The sequence below is a fragment of the Quercus suber genome, unplaced genomic scaffold (assembly GCF_002906115.3).
Source record: "Quercus suber isolate HL8 unplaced genomic scaffold, Cork oak 2.0 scaffold_207, whole genome shotgun sequence".
NCBI lineage: Eukaryota > Viridiplantae > Streptophyta > Magnoliopsida > Fagales > Fagaceae > Quercus > Quercus suber.
In genome coordinates this window covers 775,888-799,099 of record NW_027069665.1, presented here as the reverse complement: position 1 = coordinate 799,099, position 23,212 = coordinate 775,888, and the positions used below count along the sequence as shown (strand labels likewise).

The 23,212-nt window shown below is 36.2% G+C and overlaps 3 protein-coding genes across 5 annotated transcripts; all 3 read right to left on the bottom strand.

Annotated features, from left to right (window-relative positions):
* Positions 1 to 7: 7 nt before the first annotated feature.
* On the bottom strand, positions 8 to 4,375 carry LOC136061554 (uncharacterized). The gene is made up of 12 exons (XM_065779425.1): positions 4,358 to 4,375; positions 4,142 to 4,249; positions 3,409 to 3,633; positions 2,798 to 2,988; positions 2,205 to 2,372; positions 1,937 to 2,042; positions 1,714 to 1,851; positions 1,411 to 1,569; positions 1,007 to 1,213; positions 614 to 808; positions 455 to 526; positions 8 to 271 (listed from the first exon to the last, which is right to left on the bottom strand). The coding sequence occupies exons 1-12, from the start codon at positions 4,373 to 4,375 to the stop codon at positions 107 to 109; spliced, it is 1,752 nt and encodes a 583-aa protein (XP_065635497.1). The 3' UTR covers positions 8 to 106.
* Positions 4,376 to 5,670: 1,295 nt separating this feature from the next.
* Positions 5,671 to 8,815, bottom strand: LOC136061349 (flowering time control protein FPA-like). Its single transcript, XM_065779409.1, has 3 exons — positions 7,693 to 8,815; positions 6,897 to 7,172; positions 5,671 to 6,815 (listed from the first exon to the last, which is right to left on the bottom strand). Exons 1-3 carry the CDS (start codon positions 8,703 to 8,705, stop codon positions 5,954 to 5,956), a joined length of 2,151 nt encoding a protein of 716 aa, XP_065635481.1. The 5' UTR covers positions 8,706 to 8,815; the 3' UTR covers positions 5,671 to 5,953.
* A 1,024-nt stretch (positions 8,816 to 9,839) lies between these two features.
* On the bottom strand, positions 9,840 to 21,452 carry LOC112036202 (flowering time control protein FPA). 3 transcript variants are annotated; one of them, XM_024069010.2, is made up of 5 exons: positions 21,200 to 21,452; positions 20,489 to 20,863; positions 11,706 to 12,937; positions 10,910 to 11,185; positions 9,840 to 10,828 (listed from the first exon to the last, which is right to left on the bottom strand). In XM_024069010.2, exons 1-5 carry the CDS (start codon positions 21,200 to 21,202, stop codon positions 9,967 to 9,969), a joined length of 2,748 nt encoding a protein of 915 aa, XP_023924778.2. In that variant the 5' UTR covers positions 21,203 to 21,452; the 3' UTR covers positions 9,840 to 9,966. The 3 variants fall into 3 exon arrangements, with proteins under 3 accessions (XP_023924778.2, XP_023924775.2, XP_023924777.2); XM_024069007.2 differs by having other exon boundaries at positions 9,840 to 11,185; XM_024069009.2 differs by having other exon boundaries at positions 9,840 to 11,185; positions 21,266 to 21,452.
* Between the last annotated feature and the right edge of the window lie 1,760 nt (positions 21,453 to 23,212).

The window sequence follows — 23,212 nt, the reverse complement described above, 5'->3', positions numbered from 1 at the left end:
CAAAAAGAATTTAATGAATTCAGCACAAAAATATTATTGTAGTGCTATACAACTCAGGTAGGAATATATAACAATATTGATGCATGAATTTGGTGTTGGAGAAGTGTCAAATCCTAAACATAGTAAAAGGTCGATGAATCTGTTGATTTGCTGTGTCTCTGCAAAGAATTGATCGAGCTTCAATTACTGAACGAGGGGGCTCAAGATCTTTCTCTTGGAGGGAATTTCCTTGCAATCGCTGCATTTGCGATGCAAAAGTGTCATCTAGTATCTGCAAATTAAAACAAAATCAGATGAATGGTATAAGTTTGCGAAGAAACATGAGAAATAACTACACTAGTGCAGCACCCATCATAAACCTGAGCAGATACAAAATGCATAATGATCGTGATATACAATCAACTAATGATGCCAACTAAGTTCAAAGAAGAGACTAGATCTTAAATTCACTTACCCCAAGAGCATAATAAGATCCATTATACCATACTCGATTTTCTTTTCTGTCTTCAAGAAAATGCAGAACAATCTAGTTCAAACAGTTTAAAATTTGAAATGAATTAGAGTTGAAAAGAAATTTAGTAAATGAGGTAATAAAATATGACACTCTCTTCACCTGTCCCATCCTATCCCAGTATCCGCGACAGGTTGCAATGAATATGTGACTTGTAAAGACCTCATGCAAGTTGGATATAGAATCAATGAGTTGAGAGGTCAACATTTGCATTCTTTCACGGACCTCAGCCTCTCCATCTTCTTCCCTTGTTTCCTCTAAAATCCTTTTGAGTCGTGTATTTCTATTAGCTTGCATCTGATACAATCATTTTCAAAGAAATTATAACTTATGTTGATTATTTTTTCACTCATCCGGAGTAAAGATCAGCAACATGATGAAGAACAACACATTGAAATTCATTTACAAGCAGACTGAATGGTAGTAAAATAGAACAGAAACAGTAAAAAGGCACTTGACTGTGGGGCAGGACTCAAAGGTTGTTGGATTGCTTACATTGCTAATGAACTTCCCTACGATTGCCTGCAAGTAATTCTTGTATTTTGTTCTTAAGAGAACTGTGATCCCATTCATTTGCTCTCCAAATAGTGACTTCTTATCACCCATGACAGGCAGACATGCCGCCCATGACTTTAAAATTTCCTCCACTCTGCAGTGTAGGACATCAAGAATTCTCTTCATGGTGTTTAGAAAAATTCCCAACTGTCGAAAAAAAAATAACGGTGAGATATATTAATATATAAAGAACTGCAAGTCCCACTGATACACATGCAAACACCAATATCTGTCTGTGTGTTACTGACTAAATTTGAACTCAGTTCAATTCAGGCAACTTTTTAAATTCCTGTTGACCATATATTAATACCATGCTCTGGAATAATTGCATGTAAAGCACTCACTTGATTAGGAACAGAATATATTGCCATTGATTGCCTTCTTGTGAGCTTCTGAACCTGCAAATTAAGCTTCTTCTGAATGCTATCTTTCAAAGGTGTCAAAATATCATTGTATTGCCTCTCCAGTGCTTTTATGATTGCTCTTTCCACATTTGCAGAAGCCTTTCAGGAATCAATAAACCAGTTGCAAAGTGTTAGCAGATGCAAGAATTATGGGAAAAAGTGCATATACAGAAGCACACAAATGCTTACAAAGATAGGACTAGGTGCTTTGATGCTAACTGTAGGAAGAAAATCATAACTTACATTTTCCAAAATCAATGAGTACTGAGGCCATCGATTGATTACCACCTCATACTGATTAAGGCTGTCTCTAATCTTGTCGTACATTTCCTCAGCAAATGGTGAAGTGGAATGATTTGTCATCACTCCTGACCATGGCACCTGCATCATTAATTGGACCGAATAAGTTAATCATGTTCATCATTAACACTAATATATTTGTTTTGTTTCAGATTAATGCATATACCTTTTCCGCTTTGCAAAGCTCAAGTAAATTAAGTTGCATATCTTGCACCCACACCATTATATAATTGTGAAACAAATTCCTGGAGTCTACACCACCTTGCACCATACTTAAAGAAACAGAAAATAGCATGTCAGAAAAGAAGCTTCCACTTCTACAATAGGATGCAAGTTGTATTGCTACCACATTTTTGCTACATTGTCAGTAATTCAAATATATGAGAACTTCTTCTTGTATATCCAATAAGGAGCTTGGATTTTCTTTCACAAACCTGATATTCCATAATTCAAGATCCCTTTCAAAATCAGCAGTTGCTATTAACAGTTCATTTACATGTGGCTGTGGGCTAGCTGGAGGCCATGCAGCAAGGAAACCTCTAAGCCTGTTACACAACTCAGTGCTGTAAACGGCAGCGGCAATGTTTGACAAGTCAATGGAGCTGGAAATAGCATATGTGTCAGAAGATATATGATACTATAAAAGCATGCAAAATTAAAACATTTAGAAATTTATAAATATCTAAAACTGTAAATCCATTAATAAACTGAAATTTGACAAAAAGAAAATGATTTCAAAACTCAATACAGAAAAAAAGAAAACAAAATTTGACAGAAATCTGGTAGCTAAAGCTGACTCACCATCTAAAATAAAAAGAAATAAAGAAAGAAATTAAAACAATAAAAGGATTTTTTTTCCTTCTGGTATGTGGTCTTGGTAGTTGGGGCACATGGGAAGTAGAGGTGTGTAGGAAGCAAGTATTCAAGTCTTATTAGCTTAGAATCTTAAGATCCTTTCCTGTGTCATACATGAGTTATTGAACCTTTTAAGGTTTTAGTAAGTTTTCTATGGACAAATTGCCAGTACCTGGGGAGTACATGCTGGTTGTGGATCTTGATGTCTGCCTGAATTTCTTTACTTATGTTTATACATAGATTCTTCATCTTTAAGTATGCTGTGGAGATGGTAATGGAATCCATCAAGAAACCTTCAGAGTTATTTGAGACAAACTCATCAGTCTCAACCATGTGCTTCCGACATCTCCTTTTTGCTGCTGTCTGCAAATAACTTCCATTTGGTTTAGAGTTTCATTTTGCCTGATTTGACAAAGAAAAGTGCAAAAGGAGACAGACAAGTCCTGCTGCTAGTTCATACAATGAGATATTATGGCTAATCACTTATACACCATGCCTTCAGTCCCATTCCCCATTATCCCACTAATAAATATGTTGGGAAACTGGCATGTGATGCATGGAAGATTTCAGTAGGAGCTAAGAGGTCAGTTGCATCAGGCTGCACGACAGTCTCTTTCTCTCCTGCTATCTAGTCTAGTCTAATTTTTAACAACAAATGTCCAAAGGCGGAATATTGCATGGAAGGCCCAGAAATTTCATCTTCTATGTGCATTTATATTTGTAAGCCTATTTGAGGAAGTAGTGTATAACGGTATGTTATCATTAGTGACAAGTTTAACTTACCTGCAAATAGTTTCTCAACGTGTTTTGGGAATCTAGAGAAAGGATATCATGAAGGAGAGTGTAGACTTGGACAGCAGGTGCTAGAGCTGGTGCTGCAGATTCTTGCATTGGACCAAACAAGTCTGCTAACCCTGTAGGAGAGTCTTCATCTAATGATTTGTAGTTCTCAAAAACATTTTCCAATAGACTCTCTGTCTGGGTTTCACAATCCAATAGTAAATTTTTCTGCAAGACATCAAACAAGAAAAGTTTTAACTAAGATACTTTTCCCAGGGTCATAATGAACAAAATAGAAATCTCACAGGCATAATTTGGACCAATTTATGACAAAAAGAACAAGTCAATCTCAAATTGGCCAAATCCTACAACAAAGCAGTAGGAATGCAAATGGAAATTAAAATAACATAGAGAACATGGCTCACAATGTTTCTTCCACAATCTAAGAAGCCCTAGCTCTGAAAAGAAAAGAAAATTTATCATCATTTCACTCCTTAGCAACATCAAGAGGCTCTGCCTGTTTGGTGAGCATTGTTACTCAAATGGACAAAGGTAGATAATTTTTTCCCATTAATCCCTGCAATGATCTCTATTGATTAATCCCCCCCCAAAAAAAAAAAAAAGGAAAAAAAATAAAAAAAAGACTATGTTTAGATTGCACATAATTTTTTGCTTATTATCAAGAAATTAATTTCAAAGCAGATGTTCTTATTTCTGTGTCTTTTTGTCAAATTACTTTCTTATTCTTCCTGTCCTCATGTAGAATCTCAGGAATACTCTTACAATGGTAAACATTTGCTGGTACAGGGCTGCATGTAACTGTTAAAAACTTACTGCCGTACCCCTGCAGCTAAGGAATAATTTTCATCCTTTCATCAGTGCATTACCATTTATTAAAATTTAGATTTTCAACAATGTAACATAGAGCTCAGCTCATTAAATCTCTGCATACTTCTTGTGTCATGGTCATTTATACCAATTCATTTGAGCTCAAGGGATAACGAGAGATAAAAATCCATATTTTAGGTAAATGATCATGACATACAAGAAGCACGCTAAGATCTCGATATTAGGGACCTCTTTTCAAGTTAAAATCAATATGGACCCCTATTCTAGAGAAGATGGAGTGTAAATTATCTGGTTGGAAGAGACTTTACTTGTGGAGCTTTCCTAATTATTATTTATCCTTATTTACCATCCCAGCTAATGTGGCAAAAAGGATTGAGAGATTATAGAGGAACTTCTTGTGGGTGTGTGGGAGGTGCGTTCTGCAACATTTGGTGGGATGGGTATGGTTTGTATGCTTGATGTTCACGGAAGCATGGATATTAGGAAGCTTGCAATTTTTAACCAAACTTTGCTGGGTAAGTGGCTTTGGCGCTTTGGAGTGGAGGAAACACGTGTATGAAGGCGTGTATTGCATTGAAGTATGGCGTAGAGTGGGATAAAATTTTACAGTACACCCATTTGGATGTAGGCATTGGTAGTCTGATTTGGTGTTGGCATGACCATTGGTGTGGAGATCAACCTTTGAGGATGAGTCATCTTCTCTTGTATAATTTTCAACAAATAGAAACAAGTTAGTGGAGTCTTTGTGGGTGAGATAAACAGAGGAGGAACGAATGAGATGGGATGTAAGATTTCGTCGGGATTTTAATGATTGGGAGCTAGAGTTGGTAGCCTTATTTCTTAGTCTTATTTACTCTAATGTACCTCTTAGAGAGGGCTGTGATAGAATGAAATAGATGTTGAAGATGAGTGGGGTTATACACGGTGGCTTTACTTTGAGTGGGGAAACATCCTTATTTATGAGTAGTGGGGAGACAATAGATCATCTGTAAAGCTTTGAGTTGTAAAGCTTTGTTTTTCAATCCTTTGGGATTTAGCGTTTGTTACTGAAAAAAGGTCATTGATTTGCTATTTGGATGGAGAAATTGACTTTGCTAAGCGTTCACTGGAGATTTGGAACCCCTCATCAAGGGTGAAAAGAATGCACAGAGATAAAGGCGCAAAATAAATCGGATCTGTCGGCTGTTAGTGCTATTTCTTTCTTTACAACACCCCACCATAGTTCAAAGGCCCTTCAGCCCCAGAGCTCAAATAAGAAGTCAACTTCCCATATTAAAGTTGTGGGTCAGCCCATATCTTCATAAACAATGGGGTTCCCCATTAAAAATGGTGACTGCGTGTTATTTAAACCAATTACAGTACCCCTATCATAACAAGGAAGAATACAAAAAAAAGATGTTCACATCATGATGAAACTAAGCAGGAAAGGACACTGGCAGCTTCAATTTCTTCCAAAAATAGTGGCCATAAGAACTAGCTGGTCAGTTAAGTCAGAATGAAACTTAAAACAAGTAGCATGATCATAAAAAAAATAAAAATAAAAAATCAATCAAGATACAGCCAGTCAGCAGCTGACTAGAAAACCCAGAACCTATTTGCAATTTATACATAATTGTAAATACCAAGATCCTTTGCAAAATATATAGACTGTAGCCTTCTCCTAAAAAGTAATTTCCATTTCCTGCACAGTCGGTCAACTTCATTTTCCTTGTTGGATTTGCTGAAGAAGAGCAGCTGCCAGCTGTAATGTTGCCTGCAGTCGTTTCTGTGGATCTGCTTCTGCTTCTTCCTGTGCAATATTATTTTGCAGAAGTTGATTTCCCTGAGCTGCTGTCTGAAGTTCTCTTTGAACCATGTGAGGTGCTACAGGCGCATTTGATGTCCGCTGTTGTGGCTGCTGAAACTGTTGAACTTGACTAAAATGCGATGTTGAAAGCTCAGAATTAACTTGATTATTCTGTGGAACATATCTCTGGGATGTTCTTAATGGGTTGTCAGACTCATTCATTGTGTTTATCTGCCTAAAATCATCACCCATAGATAGATTTGGAGTGCTCCCAGACTGTCTCTGCTGCCCAAGAAGAGATGATGCCAACTGTGCAAGTTGATCTGGTTGCAGGGCTCCAATAGGCATAGACATAGAAGCTGAAGTTTGGGTTCCCTGAATAGATGACTTGCTATTTCCAGATAATGGAATACCAGAAATTCCACCTTTATAATGACTTTCTTGCATTCTGTTTGGCAGGACTGAATGATGCTCCTGAACAACAGGAACAGCACTATTGGATGCCCGTGATGGTACATTTCTGGTACCAGAAATTGAATTCTGCGGATGGTGAGAAGAGAAATTTTGTCCCAACATAGGGTTTCCCTGACGTGGTGGATAGTCATGCCTGTTCCCATTGTAAGAGTTGGATATGCCACTGACTGCATGAGCAGAACCTGAAAATGATGCAGGTGGAGCTGATGTAACCACATTCCCTGAAAAGGATACATTGGGAACTCCTGCTAATTGAGGAATAGCTCGCATAGGTGTTGATGGCTTTGTGTATGATGAATCCCTGTTAATGGGCACTACATTTGTATTATTTTTCTCATTTTGATGGTGAAGAGACCCAAAATTGGAACCAGGGTGCTCTAACCTCAAAACAACACCAGAGATACTCAGTTTCCCAGGTACTTTAAGTACTTTCTGTGAAAAGTCTGATGGGGGTACAAGAAACAAGGTGGTCTTTTCATCCAACTTAGCAACTGCTGCTCGCTGTTTCTCTCCAAGATAATGCATGAATTCATTATAGAATCCCATGTCAGCATCAGTTTCTGGTACAAAGAAGACAACCCAAGCATTAGCCGCTTGATAGTAATGCTTTGAGAGCATGTCTAGACCAGTTCTTGCTGTGCAATCTAAGAATTCAGGCCTGCAGCACAATATTAGAGTTGTTAAAAATGAGTTAGAGTGGGAGTGGGAGTTCAACAGCTAGGTGGTAAAAAGAAAAAGGAAAAAGAGCATCTGTATACTCTACTCTGAGTTCTATAGTCTCAGCAACTACATAACTGCATTTGAATTTCCCACAGAATTAAAACATACTACTATATCAACAAAATATTTCAGAACAAATTGTCATATATAGAAACCCTTATATGCATTGAACACTGGGATTCTATGGAGAGCAAAAAGGATATTTTCCATTTCCATGGGGCACATAAATGCATCTTCAATGAACATATGTACTTACAGATAAAAGAATAACATGATAGAAATTAATGCATTTACTTGTATAAAACTAAGTCAAAGCCTTCTAGCAACTATAGAAGGAGACAGGCACAAAAAGAAAACAAACGGGCAACTGGAGGCCCTTTTCACATCCACACTCCTGTTTAAAGCATATCATGACAACTATCCAGAAATCTCCAATTAAGAATGCTTTTACTACTTACAACATCATGTCCAGGACTTTTCCCACAGGAAAGCAGCGAGCTCGACAGACGGGAGTTCCTCCCTTTGCTATAGTCCCTTCCCATTTCCATTCAGTCATAGAAGACTGATCAGATTCAGGTGTAAATCCTTTTTTCTCAATAGGATTTGATGGCAGAGAACCAGAACCCATCTGGAAATTTTCATAAGATTCTTTCCAGTGATCACTCCTTTCTCCATGAGGTACAACTAAATTCATTGTGCGATTAGGAATCGGTTTATACCCAACAGGTACAGCCTCAAAGCTTCTATCAAAGGCCTCAGGTTGGGGAAAATCAGAGAATACCTTAGGGAACATATGTTTCTCTTGCTCAAAATCAGAAAAAGGATGCTCTGGAAGGTCTTTCTCAGGTGGAAAGGAGCCAGTCTTCAATTTCTTGGCTCCATGAAAGAATTGGACATCTTCTGGTAAGTCCCATGGCTCATCATAGAATGGACTTGTTTGACGAAATCTCTGAGGATAATCATGTGAATGTCTCTCTCTTGCAGGACTACTGTGATGTTCATAGATGTCCTGTGATAGTCCTAGAGAATCCACTTCTCCAAACCTTCTCTGCTCAGATGTATCATTTCCACCAGCCCATAAAGTGCGCTTCCTATTAAAACTATAGGCATCAGAATCTCTAGGATCCATATCTGATACAAATTGAGGAGATCTTACGCCAAGATCTCCAGATAAGCTACCAAAATTCCTATCCTGCCGAAAGTTCTCAGACGATCCTGAGCGAACATTTGACTTGAAATGTGGTGACAGCGAGGAGTTCATTGAGCTCCTTCCACTGTTGGATGAGCCAGCTTCATTCTTTGCAAAACAAATATGTACACGGGGATTGCCAAATAATTTTCCCTGGAGAGTTTCTTTTGCCCTGCAAGCTGACATTACACTCCTGAATCGAACAAAGGCATAACTACGACCAGGAAATGCAGTAATCTTCTCAATCTCACCAAATGGTGAAAAAGCCTTCCCCAAGATCATTTCGTCAACCTTCAATAATGATGGAAACCCTATCCACAAAACTGGACTAGGCTCTAAATTTTTGTCGTTCAAATTGGATTTGTCAGGATAAAAAGGATCAGGACTAATTTGGCGTGCTCTGAACTCCCTTTGAGAGAAAGGAGATCCTCTCGACACTGAGCGCTGTTCATCTCGACGTTGAGAGTAATCTTCATCACGTGATGCTGTTGATGCCTTGTCCTGTGATTAAAAATCTCATTAGGTTCAAGTGCAAAATCTAACCTGTATTCAAAGCAGTCAAATTATCAAATACGAGTTGGACTTATGCTTCAGAACACATTTCAGAAGAAATTAAAAAAAATTGCAACTAAGCTTCATCCTAATAGAATTGAGGGTCTCACAATAAAAGAATTGGTACTAGGCTTCAAATATATGATGGATAGAAGATGGGAGAAATAGAATTAAATTTGTATTGAAGTGTGTGTGACTAACAACTCTGTTCCGGAAACTATTAGGAGGATATATGGGATGATTAGTGGCAAGGCAATCTTCATAACTTATTTACTTAACAAATAAAGATGGACAACTGTCTCCTACTGATTTTACAAATTCAAGATGAATCCACCATTAGTTTTTCTTTTATTAAGTTTCTCTACTGCCAGAATCTTTCCATATGGCAGGAATGCATCGACTACAAAGCACCCAAAATACTAAGTGAAATTGTGCATATGACACACCAAATCATCACGTTTATTAGGTAGGTCAGCCCATCCTGATGCAACCTTACAATATAAAGCACAAGCACAATATAATACTAATCAAATACAGGCCACGTGAATTTGTAAACTTAATCAGCACAAAAGACATTGTCTAACCATTATCTGATCAAGACAACAACTACAACAACAAACAAACCTTAGTTCCAAAATTCTGGGTCAGCTATGGATCTTCAACAAAACTAGTCAAGGTCAGCCACATGTATTCTTTTCCAACATTCTATTCTATCCAAAGTACTCTTTGTTACTTTTTTAATTGACATGTCATTTTTTACTACTTCCATTAATGTTACTTTTGGTCTTCATCTACCTAAAAAAAAAAAAAAAAAAAAAAAAAAAAAAAAAAAATCAATCAATCAAGATACAGCCAGTCAGCAGCTGACTAGAAAACCCAGAACCTATTTGCAATTTATACATAATTGTAAATACCAAGATCCTTTGCAAAATATATAGACTGTAGCCTTCTCCTAAAAAGTAATTTCCATTTCCTGCACAGTCGGTCAACTTCATTTTCCTTGTTGGATTTGCTGAAGAAGAGCAGCTGCCAGCTGTAATGTTGCCTGCAGTCGTTTCTGTGGATCTGCTTCTGCTTCTTCCTGTGAAATATTATTTTGCAGAAGTTGATTTCCCTGAGCTGCTGTCTGAAGTTCTCTTTGAACCATGTGAGGTGCTACAGGCGCATTTGATGTCCGCTGTTGTGGCTGCTGAAACTGTTGAACTTGACTAAAATGCGATGTTGAAAGCTCAGAATTAACTTGATTATTCTGTGGAACATATCTCTGGGATGTTCTTAATGGGTTGTCAGACTCATTCATTGTGTTTATCTGCCTAAAATCATCACCCATAGATAGATTTGGAGTGCTCCCAGACTGTCTCTGCTGCCCAAGAAGAGATGATGCCAACTGTGCAAGTTGATCTGGTTGCAGGGCTCCAATAGGCATAGACATAGAAGCTGAAGTTTGGGTTCCCTGAATAGATGACTTGCTATTTCCAGATAATGGAATACCAGAAATTCCACCTTTATAATGACTTTCTTGCATTCTGTTTGGCAGGACTGAATGATGCTCCTGAACAACAGGAACAGCACTATTGGATGCCCGTGATGGTACATTTCTGGTACCAGAAATTGAATTCTGCGGATGGTGAGAAGAGAAATTTTGTCCCAACATAGGGTTTCCCTGACGTGGTGGATAGTCATGCCTGTTCCCATTGTAAGAGTTGGATATGCCACTGACTGCATGAGCAGAACCTGAAAATGATGCAGGTGGAGCTGATGTAACCACATTCCCTGAAAAGGATACATTGGGAACTCCTGCTAATTGAGGAATAGCTCGCATAGGTGTTGATGGCTTTGTGTATGATGAATCCCTGTTAATGGGCACTACATTTGTATTATTTTTCTCATTTTGATGGTGAAGAGACCCAAAATTGGAACCAGGGTGCTCTAACCTCAAAACAACACCAGAGATACTCAGTTTCCCAGGTACTTTAAGTACTTTCTGTGAAAAGTCTGATGGGGGTACAAGAAACAAGGTGGTCTTTTCATCCAACTTAGCAACTGCTGCTCGCTGTTTCTCTCCAAGATAATGCATGAATTCATTATAGAATCCCATGTCAGCATCAGTTTCTGGTACAAAGAAGACAACCCAAGCATTAGCCGCTTGATAGTAATGCTTTGAGAGCATGTCTAGACCAGTTCTTGCTGTGCAATCTAAGAATTCAGGCCTGCAGCACAATATTAGAGTTGTTAAAAATGAGTTAGAGTGGGAGTGGGAGTTCAACAGCTAGGTGGTAAAAAGAAAAAGGAAAAAGAGCATCTGTATACTCTACTCTGAGTTCTATAGTCTCAGCAACTACATAACTGCATTTGAATTTCCCACAGAATTAAAACATACTACTATATCAACAAAATATTTCAGAACAAATTGTCATATATAGAAACCCTTATATGCATTGAACACTGGGATTCTATGGAGAGCAAAAAGGATATTTTCCATTTCCATGGGGCACAGAAATGCATCTTCAATGAACATATGTACTTACAGATAAAAGAATAACATGATAGAAATTAATGCATTTACTTGTATAAAACTAAGTCAAAGCCTTCTAGCAACTATAGAAGGAGACAGGCGCAAAAAGAAAACAAACGGGCAACTGGAGGCCCTTTTCACATCCACACTCCTGTTTAAAGCATATCATGACAACTATCCAGAAATCTCCAATTAAGAATGCTTTTACTACTTACAACATCATGTCCAGGACTTTTCCCACAGGAAAGCAGCGAGCTCGACAGACGGGAGTTCCTCCCTTTGCTATAGTCCCTTCCCATTTCCATTCAGTCATAGAAGACTGATCAGATTCAGGTGTAAATCCATTTTTCTCAATAGGATTTGATGGCAGAGAACCAGAACCCATCTGGAAATTTTCATAAGATTCTTTCCAGTGATCACTCCTTTCTCCATGAGGTACAACTAAATTCATTGTGCGATTAGGAATCGGTTTATACCCAACAGGTACAGCCTCAAAGCTTCTATCAAAGGCCTCAGGTTGGGGAAAATCAGAGAATACCTTAGGGAACATATGTTTCTCTTGCTCAAAATCAGAAAAAGGATGCTCTGGAAGGTCTTTCTCAGGTGGAAAGGAGCCAGTCTTCAATTTCTTGGCTCCATGAAAGAATTGGACATCTTCTGGTAAGTCCCATGGCTCATCATAGAATGGACTTGTTTGACGAAATCTCTGAGGATAATCATGTGAATGTCTCTCTCTTGTAGGACTACTGTGATGTTCATAGATGTCCTGTGATAGTCCTAGAGAATCCACTTCTCCAAACCTTCTCTGCTCAGATGTATCATTTCCACCAGCCCATAAAGTGCGCTTCCTATTAAAACTATAGGCATCAGAATCTCTAGGATCCATATCTGATACAAATTGAGGAGATCTTACGCCAAGATCTCCAGATAAGCTACCAAAATTCCTATCCTGCCGAAAGTTCTCAGACGATCCTGAGCGAACATTTGACTTGAAATGTGGTGACAGCGAGGAGTTCATTGAGCTCCTTCCACTGTTGGATGAGCCAGCTTCATTCTTTGCAAAACAAATATGTACACGGGGATTGCCAAATAATTTTCCCTGGAGAGTTTCTTTTGCCCTGCAAGCTGACATTACACTCCTGAATCGAACAAAGGCATAACTACGACCAGGAAATGCAGTAATCTTCTCAATCTCACCAAATGGTGAAAAAGCCTTCCCCAAGATCATTTCGTCAACCTTCAATAATGATGGAAACCCTATCCACAAAACTGGACTAGGCTCTAAACTTTTGTCGTTCAAATTGGATTTGTCAGGATAAAAAGGATCAGGACTAATTTGGCGTGCTCTGAACTCCCTTTGAGAGAAAGGAGATCCTCTCGACACTGAGCGCTGTTCATCTCGACGTTGAGAGTAATCTTCATCACGTGATGCTGTTGATGCCTTGTCCTGTGGTTAAAAATCTCATTAGGTTCAAGTGCAAAATCTAACCTGTATTCAAAGCAGTCAAATTATCAAATACGAGTTGGACTTATGCTTCAGAACACATTTCAGAAGAAACTAAAAAAATTGCAACTAAGCTTCATCCTAATAGAATTGAGGGTCTCACAATAAAAGAATTGGTACTAGGCTTCAAATATATGATGGATGGAAGATGGGAGAAATAGAATTAAATTTGTATTGAAGTGTGTGTGACTAACAACTCTGTTCCAGAAACTATTAGGAGGATATATGGGATGATTAGTGGCAAGGCAATCTTCATAACTTATTTACTTAACAAATAAAGATGGACAACTGTCTCCTACTGATTTTACAAATTCAAGATGAATCCACCATTAGTTTTTCTTTTATTAAGTTTCTCTACTGCCAGAATCTTTCCATATGGCAGGAATGCATCGACTACAAAGCACCCAAAATACTAAGTGAAATTGTGCATATGACACACCAAATCATCACGTTTATTAGGTAGGTCAGCCCATCCTGATGCAACCTTACAATATAAAGCACAAGCACAATATAATACTAATCAAATACAGGCCACGTGAATTTGTAAACTTAATCAGCACAAAAGACATTGTCTAACCATTATCTGATCAAGACAACAACAAACAAACCTTAGTTCCAAAATTCTGGGTCAGCTATGGATCTTCAACAAAACTAGTCAAGGTCGGCCACATGTATTCTTTTCCAACATTCTATTCTATCCAAAGTACTCTTTGTTACTTTTTTAATTGACATGTCATTTTTTACTACTTCCATTAATGTTACTTTTGGTCTTCATCTACCCTTTTTTGCTCCCTCACTTGAATCAACTCACTCTTTCTCACTTGTGCATTGATCGTCTTCCTCTAAGCATGACTAAACCATCACAAGACTATGTTCAAAATCTAGCCCACTTAAACCACTAATGAGTAGGGAAACCAAGATTCAGAGAAGACAACTAGGATGTATTTGGAAGCACCCTAATCATGCTCTTATAGAAAATAAACAGGCGATGAGGAACAATTAAAAACCTCTTTTGCATTGTCAACAAAAGCCCGCCCTCATTTCATGAAGGAACCATTTTCAGGACAATGATTTTCCTGTCAGGAGTTGAGAGAGAATACTTTGACATCTATGTCAAATACTTGAGCCACTCAGGAAGAGCAAAGTAGGAGTGAAACAAGAAAACTTGTCAAATGTTTGACAAGTATGTCGGCAACAATACCTTCATCTCTTCATAAAGAAATTTAGAAGGGCTGAAGTCATTTTGGCTGCTTTCAAACAAGCTTGACCCTCAATTGATGAATGAACCGTGTTCAAGACAATGGTTTGCTTTAATTTCCCAATAAAAGGGAAGAACAAAGAAATCTTCTCATTAGTTCGCATTACCAAAAAAACTACCACTTCAAAACAATAAAAATCCTACAAGGAGCATAAATTGATACAAAGCTCATGCAATAACAATGCTCAGTTTGCTCAGTTCCCTAGTTAAACTATCACTCTCTCTGTCTGCTTCCTCTTCAGTGGAGACAGATTTGAACTTCTATAATAAGTGGAAACCTTCTAATGAATGAATAAGCCTGGCCAGAAAAAAATATGCTCCACCATGAACAACTCAACTAATTAACCCCACATTAGTATTTTTAATCTCATACTGTTTTTCAAACAGGCACCAAATATAATTGAAACGTATGCAAAGAATCCCAATAATTGCTCCAAGAACCAATAAAGGTATCCCAACAATATTTTCAACCAGCTCACTCATTACAAGCCCTGATTTTTAACTACCTATGAAATATGAAAACAAAAGCAGAGGAGACAGAGGCAGAAGATATTAACATATACTTTAAACAAACAAAAGATGAATCAATTAGACATGACATGGAAATGCAATGCCACCAAAGAATTGATGCAGAAAAAACCAATACTGTGCTTATATAGACAACTAGGAATAAACCCTAATTCTAACTGACACAGGAAAACCCTAATTCTAATTCCAATTTACTAAGGAAACTTAATTCTAAATGACTTGGGAAATCCAAATTATTGAATTACACCCAATACCTTTGACTCTAGGAAATTAAATAAAAATACTAATTACACCTAATTAACTACTAATACCTAAAATAAAATACAAGTGGTTCCATAACTAAGTAAAACTAAATTAAAATAAATATTTTTTGTGCTTCCCCCATCAGGAATGTTCCATCAGCTCCAATTAATGGGAAAATATTTCATCTTAATCAAGTCAAACCACAATTTTTTTTTCATCGAGCAACTGTCTATCTGTGCAGACTTGCAATTCCAAAAGGAGTTGCACAGAGAATTATATTATGTAGAGAAGAGAAGGCAAAAGGCACAACTTCAGAAAGGGGCATTCTCAAACCAAAAAGATTTTATGAATAATATTAGGCTTAATCTTGAAATTGATATAGGGAAAGAAATTAGAGGTGGATAGGGGTGATAAATCTCTACCTGCATGAATGCTATTATATATTCCTTGGAAAAAAGGCCCATGAGTAGCAAGATCTCACATTTGCTTAAAACGGAATCATACCACAGACCATGTCATTAAAGGATCTAGTTCTTAACAACCCAAATTACAATAACATTAAAAAGAATTTGTCTACAGGAATAGAAAGGGTGATCTCCCACCATTGGAAATGCAATTAGATTTAATTGACCAGTGATTGCAAGATCTTATTAAACAGTGCTGCTCTTAAAACCATGATACTTTGCAATTCCACACTCACTTCTAAGTATCTATCAATTAAAGCAACAATTGCAGTCAATATCTACAATTCTGTAATCTCATCAAAGCTAATGAGATTTATGAACTGGATCATATGTCCTTTCACAACTCCATGAAACTTGGAGATATGATCATATATACAACATTAGTGATTCTGTTACTTGATTTTATATTTCTTTCACTAACAATTTAAACCATATAGAAATATATGATATTTAGCAATCTCTATCATATGCCTCTTCACTTCCACAAACTGTGAAGCTTATTGCACATTTCTCAATAAATATTGTTTTTTATAAGCACAAGATCATACAAGTAGTATAAAAAACTGTGCTCAGCTCAATAAAGACATAGTTCACCCACTAATTTGACATTAAATAATGTACCTGATCCTTCAGTGACTACTTCGTATTCTCAAAAATTATAACTATATAACTACCTTTGTGCAACAATATGAGCTCCCACAGATTACCATAAATATGGTCTGTGGAGTGTGGCAAGAGAAGTGATTTACATGCAGTATGTCAAACTAAAGGATAAGAAACAAAAGTCAACTTCAGATTTCATATACAATTAAACAACATGGGAAAATGTGTAAAAGAAATTCAAGTATTTATTTTTGTTCACTTGGTCATAGTAAAATAAAAGAAACCAATAAGCGGTTGGGGCCAATACATTACAGTATGTGCAGAAACTCTCTTTTTTGCTCAGGCATAGGAAATTTCATGTAATTCCTTATTTAAATACTTCAAAAGCCTTGTTTTTACAATTTCCACAGTTGCAAAAAATATTACATTGCATTTTATATTGTGTATATGTACAAGACGCACATGGTACATACACATGAAAAAGATTAAGAGGAAGACTCAGGACCCAAAAAAAAGACCAAAAATTAAGATCACTGGGATGTTAAGGCAAACCCAAAATAAGTAGGTGTTGTTTGGTAGAGTATACTTGACCAGAATTTGCACTCTCTAAGCTGCTGCTTTTGTGCTACACTAAATACTCAAACATTGAAGAACTGCTTAGAGTGCATCATCATTCAAATTATACTTGCAAATTTGTATCCCACAAAACTCTGCATTGAATAAATCCAAGCGCTAACACTGCAGATCAAATAATTTGTATTTCTATCACCTTGCATTTTTAACCTTCTTTAGAAACAAAACCTTGATTGAAAGTCCCATTAAAAAAGACTTGGTTGTTTAACAGCAACTCAGAGACCACTACAGAAGGAATAAACCAATGATTCCAACCTCTTCCCTCCACCTCACAATTGAGTTTCTATTGAATAAAGCAATCAATTATCAATTAAAAGAATTACTGTGTAGGCTAAATAATTAAATATGACATGTAGCCCAGCAGGATGCCTGTTAAGAAGTATTTGATATGCTATGACATTGAGGTAAAATTTAGCTGCTGCAGTAACATTATCAGATGCACTAGGCCATTACACTTGCACACATTTCATTCCTTCCTCACCATTCCCAACTATAATACCATATATTCAGAAGCATTAGTTAGCACAAAGTGGAACAACAGTACTTTTGTTCTGTAAATTGCAATACATGGATATGTAATCCTTTTTTTATAACCTCATATAAAAATGAATTGAATTATTTCAAAATGGATAATTCCTACACAAAAGCAGCTATGAAAAATTTTGAAACAAGGAGATATGGATCATGGATATCTGATGAGTGTGAAGCATTAGTACCTGCAGGATAACATCACTTTTAGATTGTAATTTATTGGTGATTGTTTAGCAGAAAGCAAACAGGACTTCCCCAGAATATGGGTTTCCCAAGGATAATATTTAAGACATTGGTAGACAAGTTACAAGGTGCTTTTTGTGTCAAGAAGATGAGTAAAGTGCTCAGAGGATCAAATATGAAAAGATAATAACAATCTGCTCTGGCTATGATGTTATGCTGAATGGCGTATGCCCCTTTTCTCAACTGATATGAGCTCAATTAGATACACTTTCAGAATATGTCAAAATTACTACTCTGAGGATATCCTGCAAGTTGCATTGTACTTAATTTTGTGATTAAAATTAAGAACAGATTTTATTGGTGGACAGTTATCTAATGCATGAAGCATCCTCTTTTTAATAAAATCTTAAAGTACTTATTAAGAATGCTGCCTAAAGCATGAGGCACCAAGTTTGTTGTATCTTTATCATAACTGATTTGCATTGCCTCTTTAAATTCATTTTTCCCCTCATTATTTGATAAAAATAAGAAATCTCCAGAAATTTTAGAATTCATTCAAGTGAGTATTTTCATCAATTGGCCACTGAGCAGGCGCAGTCCCATCATAACCAAGAAATGTGATGAAACCTCTACCACAATTGGCACAGATATGTCAGTTACACTCAGATTTTCTGTAATAGGTTGCAGTGCATTTGAATCAGCCATATGGATGCTTTGAGGAAATTGACCATAATAAATTATATAATCATGATTTATATGGCACCTCATGATCTTAAAAATTGTGTTCTGGACATGTTTATGTGCATACAGTTTAGTAATCCAAGAAGCAACTCAGTGACTATGGAACCATAGAATATTGATTATTAACACACACAAGATACTGTGCTTATTCCAAGAGACTTTACTTCCTCTTGTGACTCAAGCTTTTGAACGACAAAGGATGTTTCAGATATACGTCACTCTGGAAAACATGTGCAAATCTGAGATTAAGGAAAGAAACAGCAATTGAACATACATTGGACCTGTGGTGGTCCATATAGAGGACTTATCAAATGCACTAAGATATTGGAAACGAGACTTTATTTGACAGTCATGATAATCTGTAACTCATATTTCATCAATTCCTCCCCTGTCTAGGTAAATGAAAATAAAACTTCTTGTATTCCTCTCATGAATCAAGTTGTATTGACATTGAATGAATTTGGAGAGATGAACCCTAAATAACTCATGCAATGTGGACTTTTCACCTTCTCAGTTTTTGGAGTACAATGGGTAATGCCCAAGAGTGTATTTGAACTACTTTCTGAATGGAGGAACTAGTTTGGGAACTATTCTTCATTTGCATGGAAAGGAACTCTTTTATTCCTTTTTGTGGACTTTGTGGAAGGAAAAGAACCGATGTACTTTTGAGGGTGTGAATGCCTCAATTTCTAAGCTAAAATTGTCTTCCCTAAGAACTTTTTTTTGAATGGTCTCATGTTTTGGGACACGGTGATATAAATTCCATTGCAGATTTCATTGATCCTCTTTCATTTAGATTGTAATATCACTTTTTGCATCTCTTGAGCACTACTTTGTGTACTCGTGTATGTGAGATGTTCTTTTTTAATAAAATATCATTGTTTATCAAAACTCTTGTAAGGATTTCAGTCAAATTGTTAGCATAATGATAAAGCAACATATAGTGGTTCTTGCTCTACTAATGACCTATATCTCAACTATTACCATATAGCCGCCTTTTAATGAAAAGCAATTCCAAACTTTCCACAAGTAGTGTCTATTCTAATAAATATCGCTTCACTTCTCTAGCAATTTCTAATGATTTTAAATACCTAGCTGAGAATGTAGGGAGAACACCATCTTTGGTCATTCACTAAAGACTATAACCCGCTACAATACATCAATCTACTTTTAAGGTGTTTGTCCAGATGGATGCTCAAGAACTCAGCCAAATACAAACATGTTGCCCATGTACAACAATTGGGAGAATAAGTAAATTGAATTTCTCCAACCTGTCATCACAACATAAAATGTGCAACCGAAAATAAAAATTTTTAAGCACTTCAAATATTCAGGAAGAATTGCTTTTTAGATGATAGATTTTTCTGTGCAAATTTGATGATCTACATCAGTTTTATGAGAAGCTCCTTCCCCATCTTCACACTCTTCGACTAAAAAAAAAAAAAAGGAAGACTGTTACAGTCGTTTTTTTGCTGCTGCAATTTATTTTCTCCAACTTGCATTTGGTTTCAAAGTATTAAAATTAAGGAATGTCTTGATGTGGAAAATTTTCCTGCAAATTGACCATACTTCCCAAATAACTATGCAGCTACCAAAACAATTCACACACACTCATTACAATTAAATCTTTGTCACCTATGCATTGGGAAGATACACTGCTTTGCATTTTTTTTAATTTTTCTTTTCGTTTCCTGATAAATACTTTGCTCGTGGTTCTTTCTGTTAATTTTGAGACTACTGGGAATCTGAGACCAGATTATATATGGAATTCCTGGGTAAGAGCACATAGGAAAGGAAGTGGAAAGCCAAATAAATTGCATGCCTCTCCAATTTGTGATATAGAAGGCAGATTCGAGCCTTATTAGTGGGAACACTAATGACCTAAGATTTCTAATATTAATGAACATATGGACATTGGAGCGTGGAACCTGTCAACCTGATGATAATGCTTTGCAGTTTTTTTTTTGGATAAGTATAATGCTTTGCAGTTTTTGATTGAATATTTAACTGAATGGAGGGTGGGGTGGCAATGTTGTTAACTGCGATATTGTGTACATCCTGGAATGCTTTCATTGGTTTGGTAAGTGAGTTAAGATGAGTCACATTTCTCTTGCTATTGTTATTGCTTGAAAACAATGAAAGGAAGCTGCTATTATGGCATTGACAAAACGAATTGCAATTTAACCAACAGTATATATTATACATAGATCCATACATAGACACATACACAATAAACTTAACCGAGAAAAGAAAAGCATTGCGAAGAATGTAACAACAGGCAAGACAAGAAGTGTGGGGGGCAGGACTAACCGCCTTGGTAAACTCAATTCTAAGTGGGTTGCCGGCAACAGGGAAACCTTGAAGCGCGTTAATGGCGGCGAAAGCATCATCATCCCTCTTGAAATTGAGGAACGCATAGCTGCGTCCGGGCTGGAAAGCCACACTCTCGAGCTCTCCAAACTGCAAGAAGTGATTGGTGAGCTCGTGCTCTAGTATGCTGTGGGACAGATTCCCAACCCAGAGATGCCTCGAGGCCGGATGGCCACTGTTATTACTATTGGAATTGGTATTGGAATTGGAATTGAGATTACGCCCGGAACCCGAATGGCTACTCATCTTGCCTTCGAATCTCGATGGGTAGTCCCTTCGAAACCGGTCCCGCCCTCCTCCTCCTCCTCGGCCCGACTATAATGCCAACACAAACACAAATTGCTACTCAAAATACTTAATAAATAAATAAATAAATCCTACAATTGTGTGTTGTAGTACATAAGATGATAAGAATGTGAATATTGCGAAGTGGGTTTTGGTTAGTTAATTGATGAATTGAATCTTAGTAAACCATTAGAGCACAAATTAAACTAGGCTATGGCTATGGCGATTTTGTGATGATTTGAATGAAATCTTAATCTGGGGTGGTACTAGAATTGCTAAAAGAAGTGATAATGGTTTGATTGATTGAGAGTGAGTGAGTGAGTGATTGAAGATGCAAAGAAAGAAAGTGAAATATGTACAGCTTACCATTTGAAATATGAATTGAATTGAATAGAATTGGAGCAAAGCAAAAAAAGCAATAACGTAACGAACCAAACAATATATTCGGTTACTGCCTCCTCCTTAGTCGTTTTTCTAGTCTCGCCACTCTTGAGAAAAGTTTTGTTGTTTTTTTCTTTTTAGCTTTTTAGGGTTTGGAATTGTGCTGTGGAAGAGAAGTATATATTATCCATTTGAATGTGAATGTGATTTTAGTTTTCTCTCTCACACACACACTCTCTCTCTCTTCTTCCTTTTTATTTTTTTATTTTTTTTAATAAATAAATAAAATCGTAAGGTATTTAGGAGATGAGGTCATATAATACGTGGCAAGTGCGCAGTGAGTTGACTCTCTCACTGCTTGCGTGCGGGCGAGAGTTTTGAGTTTCATAAAATCCAACAGGCCCAATATATTCAAAACAGAGCAATTTGGCCCGCTTGTTATGATTGTTTGGAAGTGTTATTACGTGTTTTGTTATTTGAAAATATATATGAAAATATGTGTGGGTAAAAAATTATGTAAAAATGTATGTAATATAATTTAAAAATTGAAAACATGTGTTTGAGTTGTTATATCAAACGAGACATAAACATTGAAACAGTGTTTAAACAATATTACACATTTTTTTACATTTTTTTACCTACATGTATTTATAAAAAATACAAATAACGTTACTAGAAATCTCTTACCAAACGGGCCTTTGATTTCTAAATCTATTTTAGTCATAAACTTCTAAACCATTACTCATTTTTCTCTTCTCTTACGGTGATTAAGGATCAAGTTTGTAAGTTTTGACATTTCTTTGATTTGGCTGAGATTAGCCTAAACCTCAAGAGTATTATTATATTTAACCCTACAATATATACCTATAATCTAGACTATTATAGCTCCGTTTTTTTTTATGGAAAACCTTGTGTAAAGATAATTTTTCGGTGTTTGGTAGTATAAAAAAAAAGTCAAAGAAAAATTATATTTTGTCAACATAAAAATTACGGCTTATTTTTAGAGATTGTTTTCCACTAAATCTTTTTAGAAAATAATTCAATCTCAAAGCAAGCTAAATAACGGAAGTTAAGAAATTGTTTTTCAACTCATTTAAGATTACTACCAAACATAGGAAAAATGGGATAGTTTCATAGAAAATGCTTTTTGAAAAATAACTTATTTTTTAGAAAACATTATTGTTGAAACAAACAGAGCATAATAATATTTAAGCAGCTTCCAAGCTCACTTCTATTCAGTGGACTAAGTTTCCATTTGGCTTGAGCTTATTTGTTAAGCTTTACAGCTTTTTAGAAACTTATTTATTTTCTCGCACTTTCAAAAAACAAATATACATTACTACATTTTCAACAAAAAAACAAAATAAAGATGATGCCAAACCCACAATAACTCCACGTTTTTAGCAATTTACAACCTCCTCATCTCTTAACATTTTTCAAATTGAAATGAACTCATGTTGATATCATATTTTGTCTAATTTCAAATTTCGATAGAAGTTTTAGCCCTAAATTAAAGGATTTCATGACTTTAATAGTTGTACCCCATTTTTTGTTGATTTTCATCCATTTCTATGTGGTTGGCTAAATTTGGTTGATCTTTAATTGAATGATAACCGTTTAATTAGGTTAATTTTGGTGTTATATATAAGATCATGATATTACCTTTAATTTGACTACATATGGGCAAAAATCGGGCTTCAATCGAATGAGATATAACTCAATTAATGAAATTTGCATTTATATTGTGGAAAAAGTATGTAATTTTCTAAAGAATGCATGCTAATATTCTTCCCTAATTTCCATGAAAATTTGGTACTAAATATACCATTTTGATCTCTCTTTCATTGAGCATGTCTTTAAGATTAGAGCATTAAATTGATTAAGGAATTTAACTAATTTTCTTAAATTACTTATGTTGTTTTTATTCAGATCCATTTACTTTATCATATTTGATCCCTTTATTTTTATTAGGTCATACATGTGATTTATAAGGAGATC

Excerpts from the sequence above, each read along its gene's own strand:
- LOC112036202 (XM_024069007.2), bottom strand. Across the intron at positions 12,938-20,488 it reads GAATTGAGTTTACCAAGGCG|GACAAGGCATCAACAGCATC; the intron begins GTTAGTCCTGCC and ends TTTTAACCACAG. Across the intron at positions 11,186-11,705 it reads AAAGTCCTGGACATGATGTT|GCCTGAATTCTTAGATTGCA; the intron begins GTAAGTAGTAAA and ends ATTGTGCTGCAG.
- LOC136061349 (XM_065779409.1), bottom strand. The coding sequence starts at position 8,705 with ATGATCTTGGGGAAGGCTTTTTCACCATTTGGTGAGATTGAGAAGATT. Across the intron at positions 7,173-7,692 it reads AAAGTCCTGGACATGATGTT|GCCTGAATTCTTAGATTGCA; the intron begins GTAAGTAGTAAA and ends ATTGTGCTGCAG. Across the intron at positions 6,816-6,896 it reads ATCTCTGGTGTTGTTTTGAG|GGATTCATCATACACAAAGC; the intron begins GTTAGAGCACCC and ends GCCCATTAACAG.
- LOC136061554 (XM_065779425.1), bottom strand. Across the intron at positions 3,634-4,141 it reads AGGACAGGAAGAATAAGAAA|AAAAATTTACTATTGGATTG; the intron begins GTAATTTGACAA and ends GATGTCTTGCAG. Across the intron at positions 809-1,006 it reads TAGGGAAGTTCATTAGCAAT|ATGCAAGCTAATAGAAATAC; the intron begins GTAAGCAATCCA and ends TGATTGTATCAG.